The 17,715-nt window shown below is 38.2% G+C and overlaps 1 protein-coding gene across 1 annotated transcript; it reads left to right on the top strand.

Annotated features, from left to right (window-relative positions):
- The first annotated feature begins 14,532 nt into the window (after positions 1–14,532).
- Positions 14,533–16,783, top strand: olig3 (oligodendrocyte transcription factor 3). Its single transcript, XM_047153587.2, has one exon. It carries the CDS (start codon positions 14,909–14,911, stop codon positions 15,689–15,691), a length of 783 nt encoding a protein of 260 aa, XP_047009543.1. The 5' UTR covers positions 14,533–14,908; the 3' UTR covers positions 15,692–16,783.
- The last annotated feature ends 932 nt before the right edge of the window (positions 16,784–17,715 follow it).

Here is a 17,715-nt window from a genome sequence, read left to right as displayed (position 1 = left end):
TAAGCTATTAAGCTGGCTAAGTTGGTATTTTTTTGCAGTGTGAAAAACATGTTTAAATAAAATAAAACTATAAAAGCTGTCCTTGGGATTATGAGCACAAAATATCACTTTTAATATCACTATTACGTTTTATATATATATATATATATATATATATATATATATATATATATATATATATATATATATATATATATATATATATATATATATATATATATTTCTCATTTTCAGTAATCCTGGATGGCACTGAAATTTTTTTTATTTATTCATTCATATATATATATATATATATATATATATATATATATATATATATATATATATATATATATATATATATATATATATATATATACTCTTTTAGAACATTACAAACTCAAAACAAAAACACTTTGGCTGTTGGAGTTAAATGAGTTATATTACAGTCAAAATGTTTTTCCCCCCTAAATTAAGTGTACTTAGATTTTAATCATGCTAACCTGCAACCTGCATTTTTAATTTCAGCATAATGTATAAAAACCAGAGCAGTATGTATGTCATTACAATGTTTTTTAATCAGCTATTAAAATGATATATTATGCTAGTGATGAATTATACTAATCAACATGTAGACGAATATTTGTGTAATACAACAAACAGCAAGTAAAATTTCTCCTTCATTATGACATTTAAGCATTTTTAAGCTTTCCATTTGCAGGAGTTCATCACTCAGTGTCATAAAAAGTTATTAACCTGAGGCTTTTTTCTGCCTGGCCTGACACTTCCAGCTAATGTTGAGCTGGTGTCGGTTTGATGGAATAGGTGCGCCATATGCTAGCAGAGCCAGGCACCTTCATTTGCCTGAGCAACCTCGCTGTACGTCTTAAACGTGCCATCCTTTTGGCTTGTTTATCTAATGTGCCTGTTAATCTAATTTATTACATTGTTTCATGGTGCTAGCTACAGCACCACATGCTAAGGAGGAAGGCATAAGATATGCTAATGCCTCGGCTGGTCCAACGCTCTAGCAGTAAAAAAAAAAAAAAAAACATTTGCATTTGACAGAGCACATAATAAACCAGTTATTAGCATTTTAAATGCATCATAAGAAAAGATGGGGAGAAAAAAGACGATGTGCGCTATTGGTGAGGTAAATGCACAGCCACACATCATAATCCTGTCCACAGCAGCCATAATTCAACAGTACTCAATGACACTAAACAGCTGACAAACTTTAATGCCCCAGAATCTTACACTTTATGTAGTTCAAGAACATAGCAGCATGTACAAACTTTTAACAACCTCCTTCTAAGTCAGAATAGGTGGAAGTTGGAATGGGCCAGGGTTATAGCCAGCAGCCTGCACTGCAAGAACAATATGAACTGCTATCATTTCTTACATTTATCATTCAGCCTTGGTGTTCAGCTGTTTACATGTCATCCTGTAATTTGGCCAACTAAGTGGTTAGCAGTTAGCCTGGCAACCCCATCTACATGATACCTTTGGAGATAGGCTGCATCTGTTAATTAGACTTGTTCAAAGAGAAAAGCATTGATAGACAGAGTGAGAGATATAAAGCAGAAGCAGTGGAGAGAATGGACAGGATGTGATACAGATGGCCTTGTTAAACCACCATGCTAATCCTAGTCTAGCATTATTGTCCAAATTCACCAAAATGTCGTTAATGGATTCTACTAGGAATGTAACTGAATACGAATACATTATTTACAAATACATACACAAACAGGAAGTGCACTATTTTTTTTTCTTTTTTTGAGTTTTTTTTAGAAAGCTTCACTGTTTTTACTCAATGCAATGCAATGGTTTTTATGCAATTTTACAGAAATTTTACAATTACAGCATTTGGCAGACACCCTTATCCAGAGCAACATTTATCTCATTTATACAACTGAGCAATTGAGGGTTAAGGGTGTTGGGCCAAGAGCCCAAGGGCCCAACAGTGGTGGCTGGGCAGTGCTGGGACTTGAACCCCTGCCCTTCTGATCAGCAACCCAGAGCCTTTAACCACTGAGCCAAATCAAGCAAACTCCACAATATTCAGAGGAGATGGCAGTGTTTCCAAAATTACCACAGATTTGGGTCAAGACGCATCATATAACGTCATCACAAAGCGCATTCAACCAAAGACCTCTTCGATTCATGTTCGTCAAACCTGAGTACAGCTAAAAGGTCTCATTTACCAACAAACTTGGTCAATTCAAGTAGTTTTCCACAAAAAGCACAAAAAAATGCAAGTTGCATCACAAATTTTGTGAAACACTGCAGCAAAATCAAGCATTTGTGGCCTAAAACTCTAAAACTGCACAAAAAGTCTTGAAACTAGCCCAAAATGTTCAAGGTATTGGACAAGGGAAGCATAATTTTTCACACTCTTTGCAGGGAAACAAGTAAACAGTGGTGCGCACGCATTTCTGATTTATTTATTTATTGAGTCTCCACTCCATATAGCCTGACACAGATCACATGGACAGCATGTGTCTGCTGAGGTGTCCAAAAATATTAACTTGTGCGTTCATTGCGCCCAATTTCCCAGCATTCTTAAATGAAAGCTTCTCTGTCGTTATTAAAAGAAAGTCTTCCTGAAAAATTCTACGGGCATTACACCTCTAGCTACTTCATGAATGCATATCTTTGCCGCTGAACACCACCACAATGGATTTAAAATGACGCAAGCAAGATGTGATTAAAGTGTAGACTTTCAGCTTTAATTCAAAATACCGCATTATACGTTTAAGAACTACAGCCATTCTTTACAGAGTCCCCCCATTTTCACAGGTTCAAAAGTAATTGGACAAACTAAAATAATCATAAATGTTAGGATTTCTTTAAATACTTGGATGCGAATCCTTTGCAGTCAGTGACTGCCTGAAGTCTGGAAACTATGGACATCATTAAATACTGAGTTTCCTCTCTTGAGATACTTTTCCAGGCCTTTACTGTAGCTACCTTCAGTTGCTGTGTGTTTGTGGGTTTTTCTGTCTTCAGTTTTGTCTTCAGTAAGTGAAAAGCATGCTCAATTGGGTTGAGGTCATTGGACATTTAAGAACATTTAATTTCTTTGCCTTAAGAAGTTCTTGGGTTGTAAGAAGTTCAAGGTATGTTTTGGGTCATTATCCATCTGTACTGTCAAGTACCAACCTATCAGTTTTGCAGCATTTGACTGAATCTGAGCAGAAAGTATAGCTCTATACACTTCAGAATTATGAAGATTGTACCACTGTCCAAATACTTATGCACCGGATAGTATATGTTTAGCTATAGGTATATGTATGTAATTTCTGAGTCTGGTCCTACACACTCTCCTGAATACTGCTGCTTGAATGTCCATCTTAGACTTCATATAAGCTTAATGTTTTTTTTGTGTGTGTGTCATGACTCCAAAGTAAACATGTACGGCCATATTTGGGTTGTCTTTGAAACAGGCGTAAGTGATTCGCAATCATGGCTGTCCATGCCACCCTCCTCCCATTACTATGGAAATGAAGCTGGTGTGACAGGTGGCCTTACAACCAACACAATTAACTTCCTCCATTAGCCAGTGGGCTGACAAAACCATGAAAGCTCTAGTAGCACACACAGTGTGTTTTGGGGCAGAAACTCTGTGTTTACAGCCGAGTATTAGTGGGTGGAGAGGAGTAATCCTTCTCGATATCCCTAAATTGCCCTCTGGTAATTATCACTTGGGAAAATGGCCCTTTTATCCTTCACATTGACATGTATAGGCGATGTGAGGCTTTTGTTAGGCCTGGGACACTACAAGAAGCTATTTTGTGTATCTTTTGCTTATTCAGGCTTTGATTCAACTGTTGTTGAATATTCACTGTTTAAGATGCTCTCAAGGGATGCAAAATTTTCACTCTGACTTACACTGCATTTTGTATGAAAGAATAAAACATAAGAGGCATGCTCTTATAGGAAAATAATCCAAAACAGGATGTTGTGATATGGCCTGACAAATTACCCTATGACACGATGGCTTAAAGTGTTATATCACAGTGATTTGCAAACAGTTACAATTATATATATATATATATATATATATATATATATATATATATATATATATATATATATATATATATATACACACACACACACACACACACACACACACACACACACACACACACACACACAGTATTACTGAAAGAGACATCATACTGTCCTTTTTAACTATTTATAATTATGTTTAATGTTGTGGAACCTCCACGAGACATTATCGCTGCTATAAACAATTGTTTCCTCACCATCCTTTTTTGTTTCTCTCTTTGAAGATGAAAAAATATAACCTGCCATGGTACTGAGAAATCGGAAAAGCGCAAAGTCCTCTGTCCTATCTATCTCATTGCGGAGAACTTCCTGACTGTTACAGAAGCACTGACACTAGAGACTCCTTCCATAAATGTTAAACAAACGTCTCCCTACGTGACACCTTACAAGTCACTGGAAATAAGTTCTTACTCTAGAATCGATGTATTCACGAATTAATATAAACCTGTGATCTGAATTAAACCAGAAGTACTGACAGAGTTGCTTTTATAGAAATGTATTAAACACAAGGATTTTACAATGCTGTGGCATAAGCCTTTATAAGAGTAGTGTATATACAGTATGTTTAAATCTGGTATGCAGAATGAAATTTGACCTTTGGCCATTTTGAACAATTAAATATTGTTAATAGTTTTGACATAACAATTCAGTGTATGATCTTATTTATTGGGAATGTAATAGAAAAGAGGAAGCTCATTCCTAAATGAAACTGTTATTCATTCCCTTGATGTAGTGGATTCACAGTATCATGCTCCTGCAAGGGAAATATTTGTGTGTGTGTGTGTGTGTGTGTGTATGTGTGTGTGTGTTTCGGCAATCAGCTGAATAAAGCTGCTGTGTTCCTGCTTTGTCAGTAATTAGATAAGTGTTAGTTTAACTCCCTGCTGCCCTAAACCTCTCCTCTGTCACTGACGTTTTTACCTGAAGAGCTAATGGCCCTTGACTAGTGAGCGCTAATAAGGTGCGGCCCTGCCTCCCCGGGGAAACGGACAGAGAAAGAGAGAGAGGGAGGGTGGGTAGCATTGTGTGCTTGTCAATGTGTGTGTGTGTGTATGTGTGTGTGTGTGTGTGTGTGTGTGTGTGTGTGTGTGTGTGTGTGTGTGTGTGTGTGTGTGTGTGTGCAATCACTTTATGTCATATGAGTTTTTATTAGTACCCTAATGATGAGAGCTGTTTAATACCTAAGAGACAGAAATTCAAGTCTTCCATTGTGGAGCCATTGGTTAGACTTCCTCACCGAAACAAGAGAATGGACTAAATGTCATTCGCTTTAAATTACAGTCATCCACTAACCAACTTTCATAAAGTCTGTTTAGAGGCTCTTTTTTTTTTTAAAGCTTTTCTGAAGAGGAAGACCCTAAAGGGGCAGAATGTGAAGCACGGCCACCAACACTCACAGTTTGTCCTTGGGGGCAGACACTAGTGCAGAAGGGATGATCTGAAAAAAGATTAATGGAGATCCAAGATTTTGCAGGACATTGGAAGTTAGACTCTTTTCACAACAAGTGCAAGAAACTTGCAATGTACTAAAGTGTGCAAGTAGTTTGTCTCTACTTATTGAGCTTGGAAGCTGACAAAGGTTTTATATGAATTTTGTATATTTCAATTATATACACAGATAGATAGATAGATAGATAGATAGATAGATAGATAGATAGATACAGAGCTCTCCATTAATATTAGCACCCTTGGTAAATATGAGCAAAGAAGGCTGTGAAAAATTGTCCTCACTGTTTAACCTTTTGATCTTTTGTTCAAAGAAATTCACGAAAATACTCATGGATACCAAACAACTGCAAACAAAACACAGGTTTATCCGAAAAATTCTATATTTGTTAAATATAGGTTCTTTAAATTATTGCCACCCCTACGAATTCATATGAGAAAAATGTATTTGAAGTATATTCCCATTGATATTTAAAATTTTTTTAGTACACCTGGATGACTAGGAACAGGACACGGTTCAACCATGACTTCCTGTTTCACAGGAGTATAAATATGAGGTAACACAGGCCAAATTCACTTCGTCATTCATAACAATGGGTAAGACCAAGGAATATAGCTGTGATGTACGGCAAAATGTTGTTGAGCTTCACAAAATGGGAAGCGGCTATAAGAAAATAGCAAAGCATTGAAAATGCCCATTTCCACCATATGGGCAATAATTAAGAAGTTCCAGTCAACTGGAAATGTTATGAATCAACCTCGAATTGGACGTGAGTCCATATCGCCTCAACGCACTGTGAAGAGGACGGTTCGAGTGGCCACACAATCTCCAAGGATCACAGCTGGAGAATTGCAGAAGTTAGTTGTGTCTTGGGGTCAGAAAGTCTCCAAAACTACAATCCGATGTCGCCTACATCAACACAAGTTGTTTGGAACGGTTTCAAGAAAAAACCCTCTACTCTCATCCAAAAACAAATTCAGAAGTCTTCAGTTTGCCAGACACTACTGGAACTTCAAATGGGATCGGGTTCTAGGGTCAGATAAAACCAAAATAGAGCTTTTTGGTAATAACCACCAGAGGTGGTTTTGGTGCACACAAAGAGGTAGCCATATGGAAAAGTACCTCATGTCCACGGTTAAATATGGTGGCGGATCCTTAATGTTTTGGGGCTGTTTTTCTGCCAGAGGACATGGACATTTTGTTAGGATACATGGCATCATGGACTCTATCAAATATCAACAGATATTAAATGAAAACTTGATGACCTCTGCCAGAAAGATTAAAATGGGCCATGGTTGGATCTTCCAGCAGGACAATGATCCAAAACATACATCAAAATCAAGATCCTGCCATGGCCATCCCAGTCCCCTGACTTAAAACCCATAGAAAACCTGTGGGGTGAACTGAAGAGGAGAGTCCACCAGCGTGGAGCTCGAAATTTGAAGGATCCGGAGAGATTCTGTATGGAGGAATGGTCTCAGATCCCTTGCCATGTATTCTCCAACTTTATCGGGCATTGTAGGAGAATACCCAGAGCTCTTATCTTGGCAATTGTTTTGTTTGCGATTGTTTGATATCCATGAGAGCAGAGTATTTTTTATAAAGGTTAAACAATAAAGACAATTTTTCACAGCCTTCTTTGCCAATATTAGTGGAGGGCCTTTATTGAAATTGGACAATACAGGTACTCAGCAACAAAATGATGTTTATCATTTACCAGAAATGGAAGTAGTAGCATTGTGCTGTAATTATATATATATATATATATATATAGTATCTCACAAAAGTGAGTACACCCCTCACATTTTTGTAAATATTTGATTATATGTTTTCATTTGACAACACTGAAGAAATTACACTTTGCTACAATGTAAAGTAGTGAGTGTACAGCTTGTGTAACAGTGTAAATTTGCTGCCCCCTCAAAATAACTCCACACATAGCCATTAATGTCTAAACCGCTGGCAACAAAAGTGAGTACACCCCTAAGTGAAAATGTTCAAATTGGGCCCAATTAGCCATTTTCCCTCCCCGGTGTCATGTGACTTGTTAGTGTTGCAAGATCTCAGGTGTGAATGGGGAGCAGGTGTGTTAAATTTGGTGTCATCGCTCTCACACTCCCTCATACTGGTCACTGGAAGTTCAACATGGCACCTCATGGCAAAGAACTCTCTGAGGATCTGAAAAAAAGAATTGTTGCTCTACATAAAGATGGCCTAGGCTATAAGAAGATTGCCAAGACCCTGACACTGAGCTGCAGCACGGTGGCCAAGACCATACAGCGGTTTAACAGGACAGGTTCCACTCAGAACAGGCCTCGCTATGGTCGACCAAAGAAGTTGAGTGCATGTGCTCAGCGTCATCTCCAGAGGTTGTCTTTGGGAAATAGACATATGAGTGCTGCCAGCATTGCTGCAGAGGTTGAAGGGGTGGGGGTCAGCCTGTCAGCGCTCAGACCATATATTTTTTACTAATGTTTTTTTCTTTGCTTTTAAAACATATAATTTGTAATTACAGGTTACAATTTTGAGATATAAAATAAATAATTCAAACCCATTCAAATCTCAAAACACTGATTTTTTTTTATTAGGCAAAGGTGAATCGTATGGTATTCCCAGGAAAAGAGTCAAAATGGAAGATTCGAACTGTCATGAGGTAACTGCATGTAAAGTTTTTATGTTCCTAACATATTAAGCAGCTAGTGTTTAGCATCACTGTAGAAAGCTAGTTATTTGGGTAGAACATAAAAACAACGTTATTTCTTCGATCACTCCAAATTTGAATCCAATCCAGTCCAATCTTATCCTTATTCACAACAAAGAAAAAAAAATATTGGCAAAAAAATTACATTATTACGTTATTACATTCACCACAAGTAAAGAATTGTAATTACTGTGACATGTACTGTACATAATTCAGTTATAAAATTCATAATTCATACTCACATACTTTTTTCAGTTTCAAAGCTCCATATCCGATGTGCATAATTATATATATTTAAAAAATCATTTACATTATGTAATGTTCCTTCATTCTTAGCAGTGGCATCATTGTTGGATTTACATTTTATTGTTCATGCTACTTGTATAAACGTAATTGCGTCCAAGGGCACAGGTTTAGGCACAAAATTAGATTAATGTGAACTGTTTTTGAGATTCAGAAGCACAATTTAAGACCCTAAAGAATTCAAAGAAGAAGACCTAGAAGTAGGTGACATTATCACAGATTGTCTTGAGTTGTACTTCATGTCTTATAGAGTCTTGGTTTTGGTGTAATGATATGATTTGGAATCGGCCCGCCATCCTTGGCGGCCATGTCGTTACTAGGGAGGAGGAGCACTCTAATGGGGAACAATCGGAGAGGCACATTTTAGACAGGCAGTTGTAAAGTTGTGGTCCTCCCACTGGTTTTACTTGGTTACCAGGGGGCTGGAGAGGGATGGCCTGTGTTCAATGAGAGTAATCCAGAGCAGGTCATAAAGCTGTGGAGGTCTCTGGTTTAGGCGAGCCTGAAGAGAATGAGCACAATGGAGAGACGCCTGATGTACCCTCTCAGGCTACAAGCTTGAACTCTTTTCAGTCTGAATCGCTGAAATGTGGGAACTTGAAAGCCTGGTGTTGGTAGGCAGAGAAAGCCATTAGGTCTCTTCAAGCTGCTGTGGGGAGTCTAGTGAAGTGGCTCCAATGATGCAACTCGGCAGTGCTTGTGAGTGAACTACAGGCAATACACAATACACACGCAGAAAAGTCAGTACGAGGCAGAGAAGAGAGAACCAGCACGAAAACAGATGATCATATTATACATGTTAAGAGAAAGTCTACCTACTATGAAGAAAGGTTTTTACATTATCTCAATATACTCTCTGTCTCGCGCTCTCTCTTCCAACCTCCTTACCTCCTACCTCGCAGCCCAATAGATAATGTGTAGTTAATGAAACAACCTCCCTCGGATTGACTCACACAATAGGTTGAGCCGTCCAGACCCTCTCTGCTTACATGTAACCCTGGCCGGACACAAAGCTCCCTCCCCTGGGCCCGGCTCAACCCGCAATAGCTTACATGTTAATCTCTTCTCTGCGCTCTGCGTTTGGCCGAGGCCTCATGCAAGCCTTCATTTTCTGGTCATGTGCACCCATTGGAATGGGACAAACCAGACACCGGGTGACATACAAAGCAGAATGGAAGCTACCAGGCTTGAAACCAGGCCTGAAAAGAACCTAAAAGGAGCTGGACAATTGTTTGGGAGCTGAAAGGGACAGTTAAAATAAGGCGAGCTGAGGGGCTCTTACCACCGTGGAGGATGTGATGGAGAGGCGACCAGGAGGAGCTCGACTGCCAGACGCAAAGTGCAACAAACTCAGAGCTCAGGACCTCATGGCCATCTGGCAGACTTCTGTTTACAGTACACATCTTCAGCAATGTTATGAAGTGAACTGATAATGCGTAGAAATAATGATGATCCTGTAGTAGTTCTTTCAGCACGTATAAAAATCTGGTATAGATGATACGACACCACCACCATCACCACCACCAACAATAATAATACATTAATTTTATTATTTTTAATAGTGATACTCTCTGTCTCTATCTCTCTCTCATGAAATGCGGTGAAACTGTTTAATCACAGCACTGAAATATAGTTTCAATTTGACCATTTTTTGGCAGCCTAACGGCTCATATAATTTACAGACTTACTTCTTTAAAATAAATGTCAACTTCTGTGGGAAATTTGCATCTTTTTAAAAACATTTTGCCTAATTAATGCGAAAGCTTTTTGAACATCTCTCAAAGTATTGACAACAAACCACATTCTTTGTACTTCTCGTTAATTAGCAAGCTTTTTCATTTGATCCCAGGAACAATTAAATTCTATAAAAAAATATTTTATAACTATAGAATAAAAGCACTGAGTGTTTGATTTCTTTGTACTATCAGTCTGTGCCATTATGAGTAAAATGGTACATGTTTTGAAGTATAAGTTTTGTATAAAGTACGTAGGCATAAAAAAACAAATGTTTGTTATGAACAACTGAATTCATTTGAGTCATTTTTGGTAGTGTAATACAAATTATGTAGAGGCTTAGTGATCATTTGCATCTTCTTTATATAAGCACTTCTTGACTTCTTGATGATTCATAAACATACAGAATGTCTTTACCTTGGAGAAGCTGTCATTTAAACATCAGGAGAGATTTGATTTGCATCTGTATAGAAAATACAACATAATGTACTCTAACACACGACACAAAAACTGTACGAAAACCTAAATGATACTTTTTCATGTAGACACAATTGCGGTGCAGGTTTTTCTCAAGAGAAAAAAAAAAAAGACTCAGAACCAACCTTTTAAACCATGATTGTCAGTGAGTTTTCCAAGTCAATTTTAAACTGGATTTTACCTCAAATTTATTTTAACATGAAGTTGGGCATAACTACTTTAGCTATTTGAGATATTTGAATAAACCAATTAGTATGTTAATTAATTTTTAAGATTGATAAGATAAAAGTAAGTCACCGAAAAATTAGTCTGAGTAAATATATATATATATATATATATATATATATATATATATATATATATAAACACACACATATATATGTATGTATGTATGTATGTATATATATATATATATATATATATATATATATATATATATATATATATATATATATGTATATATATATATATATGTGTGTGTGTGTGTGTGTGTGTATAATATTTATAAATAAGAAATGATCCAAGGGTTTTTTGTAGTCAAGTCTTTTTTTCTTCATATCTTCATAGGACCTCTAATAATTCCCTCTTAATCTGTTAGATTTTATCTATATTTTTTTCCTTTTTTTTTTTTTTTTTTTTTTTAAAATCTAAGAGTGTACATGTCTCAATGGTATCACTCATTATCTCACCTATTAAGCTGTACCCAGTTATGAGTGGTGTTAAAATCACTCTCCCATGAGTGAGCAGTAAATTATCTCTAACCCAAACCAATGTAATCCTGCCCTCTGACATGCACCTTTTGTCTGAGATCACTATGCCTGACTGAGAGAGAATCTCTATAACTGTAGTGTAGTTTACTTGCACTGGGCTCAATATATATATAAAGAGAGAGAGAGAGAGAGAGAGAGAGAGAGAGAGAGAGAGAGAGAGAGAGAGATAGAGAGAGAGAGAGATTAAATAATACAAATGATGTAAATAATATGTGCCATTTAATTCATGGATTGAAAGTGCAAAATGAGGATCTTTTATCATGGACGTTTGTGTTGATTATATCGTTGTTCAATTTTGCTTCTTGATGCTGAAACATAAGCAAAATGTTGATGATTTTTTCCCCCAGAATACCTCCCTAGGTTATTGTGTCTTCCTCTGAATAGATTATTTGGTGTAGCTCCTTTCCTAAGTGGACCCACCACATGGATTTAAGATAAACGTCTGTTTGGATGTGCTGGGAGTATGGGGAAGAGATGAAGCACAGGGCAACGGGAAGAATGAAAAAGTTGAAGGCTTAAGAATTGATCGGCCACATTAGAAGCTACCTGCTGGGACTGTACCGCTGACTAAGGGGAAACTTGAAAAAAGTCTGACATTTGGGCCACTGCCCTGGTACTGAGGGGAAAAAACGTGTGGGCCCAACAGACTGCAGGAGGGTGGGAGTGTGTGTGTGTGTGTGTGTGTGTGTGTGTGTGTGTGTGTGAAGAAGGTCTTCCTGCTGTTTGGGTTTCCTTCTCAGTGAGTATATGACACCCCCACAGATCTCCATCCCTGTAACAGTCACCTCTCTCTCTCTCTCTCTCTCTCTCTCTCTCTCTCTCTCACACACACACACACACACACACACACACACACCCTCCTTTCGTCCCTTCTCTCCCCTCCTGCATCTCACACACTGAGACATTTTTCCACATTGGCCGGATTAGGAACACTTTCACTTAGATCTATGCAGTCGCCCCCACAGACAAAGAAACACTCGGGGACAGGATTAGTAGGATTAAAGGGGATTCACATATGTCCAGTTCAAGCAATTGGTATTCAAAGCTTTACACTTTCAAATGCCACCAAGAGAGAGCAAAGAAGTCCAGAGCTTTTCTTTGCATTGCAGCACCTTTATGAGGTACGGTTCCCTTTCTGCTCCTACAATGCCACTCTGAATACACATTTTCACTTTTTTTTTCTTGGAGGGGATTTTTTTTATTGCTTTGGAACACCAAGAAGTGGATGAGGTAGAGATTTGTGTGTGTATGTGTGTATGTGTGTGTCTAAAAGTGTGTATGAATAGTTGGTCTATTTCTACCATCTCGAATTTACCAAAGATCGTGTTGATTCCGTGCCCTGCTTATCTTTCCACTGATTCAGTCTTATGGAACTGGCTTATTATAATTAGTCATGGTCATGCGGATCCTCTAGAAATATTCTTACTGTTAAATTTGGTGTCATTCCATTATCAATAATTGTTCACATTGCCTGATGATTTCCAGTTCCACTTTTTCATTTAGGCTATTGATTCCATCAGGGTACATGCTGTATACTTGGAAGCGTATCAGGACTAAACGAATATTGTCCCGAATACACTTTGTCTTTTGGTTCAATCAGGTTGTGTTCAAATCAAGCAATATAGGGGTTTGTTCATTTCATTAAAACAGATTCTTGAAGACAGATCATTTCAGTTTAATAATGCACCTCAGTCTTAAAGGCAGTCTATTTAATTAGACTGTAATAATAATAATTATTATAATTAACAAACTTGGAGATTATAAAGAAATGTAGAAATACATTTATTCATTGATTACAACAACAACTCCTCCTCCTCCTCCTCCTCCTCCTACTACTACTACTAATAATAAAAGCATACACGTATACATACACACAAAAATATATTTTCTTTAAAACAGAAATCCAAATCAGACTCAAGTTCGCCTCTGTGACGTGTTAAATGTATCTCCATCCGCTCCACCTGTTACTGCAGGAACCTACACAAGCGCATCTTCCTATAGGTTTTAATACAATGCGGATTTGAATGCAACCAATCCCTCAGTCGTGGGAGGAAATATGCAGTAGTTGCATGAACAGTCTTGAGTGTTTCTCTAAGACCAGCTGAATACTGTAGGAGTGAGATCAACACTGCAGGAGTTTATTAAACCCAGGAGTTTGCGCTGCGCAGGAACACGTGAGCGGTGCGTAAAGATGCGAACTAAATATGTGCGCGACTGATCATCTAATAACAGGTGGAGAAAAAAAAACAGAATTATGGATTGGCTCAATTGTTTTTGGAGAAAGACTAAAAATCATGATTTTGATACATTAATAAAAAAAAAAAGATTCCTGTTGGTTAAAACAGGACTTAAAACATGCAATCTCGCAGGTGTGGTTTAATTTCAAGGGGGAAAAAAACAACCATGAACGCGTCTGGACCACAAACGCATAAAACTTGTCTTTTCTTAAAAATAAATAAATACATACATACATACATACATAAATAAATAAAAGCAGCTCATAAACTGCTCTGTCGAGAATTGCATTTTTAACTGTATTTTTTTTTTTTAAAGAGAGATCTAAAGTGCAAGTTGTTTTTTTTTGTCAGAAAAAAAGGTCAGAAAATACAGAAAGGTCCAGTAAAATGTTTCAGTTAATGTTAGTTAATTAATGAATTACATTTAAGCCATTTCTACACAAAGATACCGTGTATGTCTAGACTGATTTGGCCTAAAAAGGAATTAAAACCAAATCAAAAAGAATTGTAGGCTATTCCTAGTTTACATTTGATACTATATTTATGATATGCCAAAAACTAAATAAAAAAATAATACATATGTATTTTACATGCATTTAATAAATGGTGAAATTGATCTAAAAGGATACATAACCTGTTAAAAGTAAGGTGCATGGCGAAGTGAGCTGATTAACCTGACCCCCGGTATTAGTTTAAAAGTGTCGAGGAGGATTGCTCAAGCAGCTTTTGGTTTCAGAGTATCCTGGACTGAAGTATACCAACCACCCCCCACCCCCTACCCCACCCCACCCCACGGCGGTGTTACAATGAATATGAATAGCTGCTCCTTTGGTCGATGGGACAGTGAAAGCGCAGCGCCGCGGATAATGGGCACGTCATCCTAACGAGGTCTTTATGAATGGGGGCTTCTTTTGTTCAGGCTTCTCTCAGTCCGCACTATAAATGCCAGAGTCCCGCGATCGCTCGCCAAATAGTAGGTTGTGCATCCTCGGAACCAGGTCGACACAGTCCGTTTATCAGTCACCGGTAACAGAACTCACTACGGAAACGAGGGGAAAAAAGAGAGAGAGAGGGAGAGAGAGAGAGACTATATAGGCTGATAAGGAAAAGAAAAATCAGGTGACAAACAGGAGTGACTTAAAAGCAGAGTGAGAGACGGCCTCCCTACTCGAACCGAGGTGATAAAATGAATTCAGACTCTGGCTCGAGCAGATCCTCCTCGCCGGACGTGGACGAGATGTACGCGCGCAATAGTTCCGCGTCGTCGGGGCAGAACGAGTTCACGTCAAAGATGAGCAGCGAGCACTTGTCGCGAGGCGCCGGCGCGGACAGGACATCAGCAGGCGTCGGCGGCAAATACAAGCTCAAGAAGCAAGTGACCGAGGAGGAGATCCAGCAGCTGCGCCTGAAGATCAACGGGCGGGAGCGCAAACGCATGCACGACCTGAACCTGGCCATGGACGGTCTGCGAGAGGTTATGCCGTACGCGCACGGGCCGTCGGTGCGGAAGTTGTCCAAGATCGCCACGCTGCTGCTGGCGCGGAACTACATCCTAATGCTCACCAGCTCTCTGGACGAGATGAAGAGGCTGGTGGGAGAGATCTACGGCGGCGGCCATCATGCAGCCTTCCACTGCGGCGCCGCGGCGGGCCACGGGCCCGCGCACGCGCCCGGTCCGGCGGCACCCACGGTGCACCACGCGCTTCTCGGAGGGGCTCTAGCACCGCATACAGCATCCTCCGCCGCCTCGCTGTCTGCCGCACTGCCCGCGCTCAGCTCCATCCGGGCGCCTCAGACCTTGATGAAAACGCCACCGACGCCTCCGCTCCAACTTGGCACCGGCTTCCAGCACTGGGCAGGACTGCCGTGTCCCTGTGCCATCTGCCAGGTGCAGCCACCCGCCACACACGTGCCCATCACCTCCACGGGACTCACGAGACTTTCCGTTGACAAGGAAGCGATGAAGTGACTATATTCGAATATCATCATGTAAATTGTATATGGGCTGGACTCGCAGAAAAGTAATTGCATGATGTGTATTTGTACATTTTGCTCTTTCGTTTCTTTTCTTTTTTTTTTCTCTCCACGAAATCAGAATTCACTCCTTGTAACAAGGATCTTGTCCAATGCATAATGTAAATGAATTGCTTGCGCGTACTTAATCCACTGTAAATAATCTGAAAGCACCAGAAGACTTACATGTTTAAATGTTAGCTGCGCTTTTATATATAAAAAAAAAATGTTGCATTGTTGTTTTTTTTTAGACTGCGAGCAACAGTACTTGTTGATCGTGAAGCTGAGGGGAAAGTTGGATGCGCATCTTTATGCAGAAGTGCAGAAGGGAGTTCATGAAGTGCCGTGCGTTCCTTGTAACAAGGATGGTCAAAGTCTTATAGGATAAAACTGTGCGATTGTGTTTTGAGTTCGGAAAAAAAACGTATGTTTGTTTATTTGTTTGTTTGATTGATGATTTTAATGTATTTTACTGAAGTGTGAAAGCAGTTGCACTCGGCGTGACGTTTTGCTGTGCGCGTTCATGTGTTTAATCGGGTTAGCTTTTCTGCATGCCCGTCGGGTTAAAGCAGTTTATATACCTACAGCATGTTTTTTTTTTATTATTATTATTATTATTTTTTTCGAAATCAGTTTTTTTGTTGTTGCTTATTTTGTTTTGTTTTGCCAGAGACTACTGCCGTCTTTATTTTTGTAAATTCTTGATGATAAATGAGATATTTATTATTGCCCAGTGATCCTGGACAACATTTCAATAAAAACACTTAAAGAGTTAAAAGATCTTTTGTCCTGCTTTTGGTCTGTTACAAGCTGTGGACCTTTCATAAATTAGCTCGGTGGCATATATAGGCCTACAGTTTGTAAAAAGGACAGTACTGCTAGCTTGTTAAATTAAGACACAGATGAACTTCAGGCTCTGAAATAATAACTATTTTTTACTGATATAATTTACGGCTTATTTTAGAGTGATATGGTACATAGCCTATTGGAGACAGGTTGGATGTAGATCTGTGCATTATCCAATGCTAAAAAAAAAAAAAAAACAAACAAACAAAAAAACCCCACTGTTGTAAAAGTGAATTTAACCAATTAAACATTAAGGAAAAAAAATGTAATTAAAAAATAATTAAAAACATCTAAAAAAAAAAAAAACTACTAATAATTCTAAGTATTATAAATGTAACAAGAACGAACAATTCCTCTTCTTATTATTCTTCCTCTTCTTCTTCTTCTTCTTCTTCTTCTTCTTCTTCTTAGTATTATTATTATCATCATCATTGTCAACAGCAACAAAAGCAACAACACCATCATCAACAACATCATCATCAACAACAACACCAATAATGTGGTTACTATTATTATTATTATTGTTGTTGTTGATGATGTTGTTGTTGTTGTTGTTGATATTGATACTACTATTAGTAATAGCAATCCCCCCCACCCCCCCCAAAAAAAACAAAAAACTTATAAAATCTAAAATCTAAAATCTTTTAATGAAGCACAGTGTAAAATGTTATATCGCATGAGTACTGTAGTGCAGTTTTTAATGGCTTGGAGGACTGAAAACATAGTGGTGCACTACAGGCAGATCTTCAGCCTCTAGGGTCCTTTCACACTTATCCGATAGACAGCAGCTAAACGTGTGTTTGTGGAGATTACAAATTAATCGTTCATATGGGAATGGGAGAAGAAAACATCAGGTTGAATGAGCCGAAATGCAGGAGATGGAAATGAGGGCCTCAGGAAACAAGAGGACACCTTGTTGTTTAGTTATTGAGAAGCTCTTTTCCATAAACCAGGCCAGAGTGAGAAAATGGAATATTATTAGCCTATGAAGTTTAAATTTTATTTATTTATTTATTTTTATTTTTATTTATTTTATTATTATTATTATTTTTTTTAGAGATTTTGGTTTTTAAAAATATATCTATATTTGTCATAGGCTAATAAATGCAAATTGTGGTTTCAATTCATAAACAA

This window comes from Ictalurus punctatus, chromosome 3, assembly GCF_001660625.3.
Source record: "Ictalurus punctatus breed USDA103 chromosome 3, Coco_2.0, whole genome shotgun sequence".
In the NCBI taxonomy this organism is placed as follows: Eukaryota; Metazoa; Chordata; class Actinopteri; order Siluriformes; family Ictaluridae; genus Ictalurus; species Ictalurus punctatus.
This window is presented reverse-complemented; position numbering and strand designations above follow the sequence as displayed.

Bases quoted from the DNA above. Each gene is read 5' to 3' on its own strand.
- olig3 (XM_047153587.2), top strand. From the start codon at position 14,909: ATGAATTCAGACTCTGGCTCGAGCAGATCCTCCTCGCCGGACGTGGAC.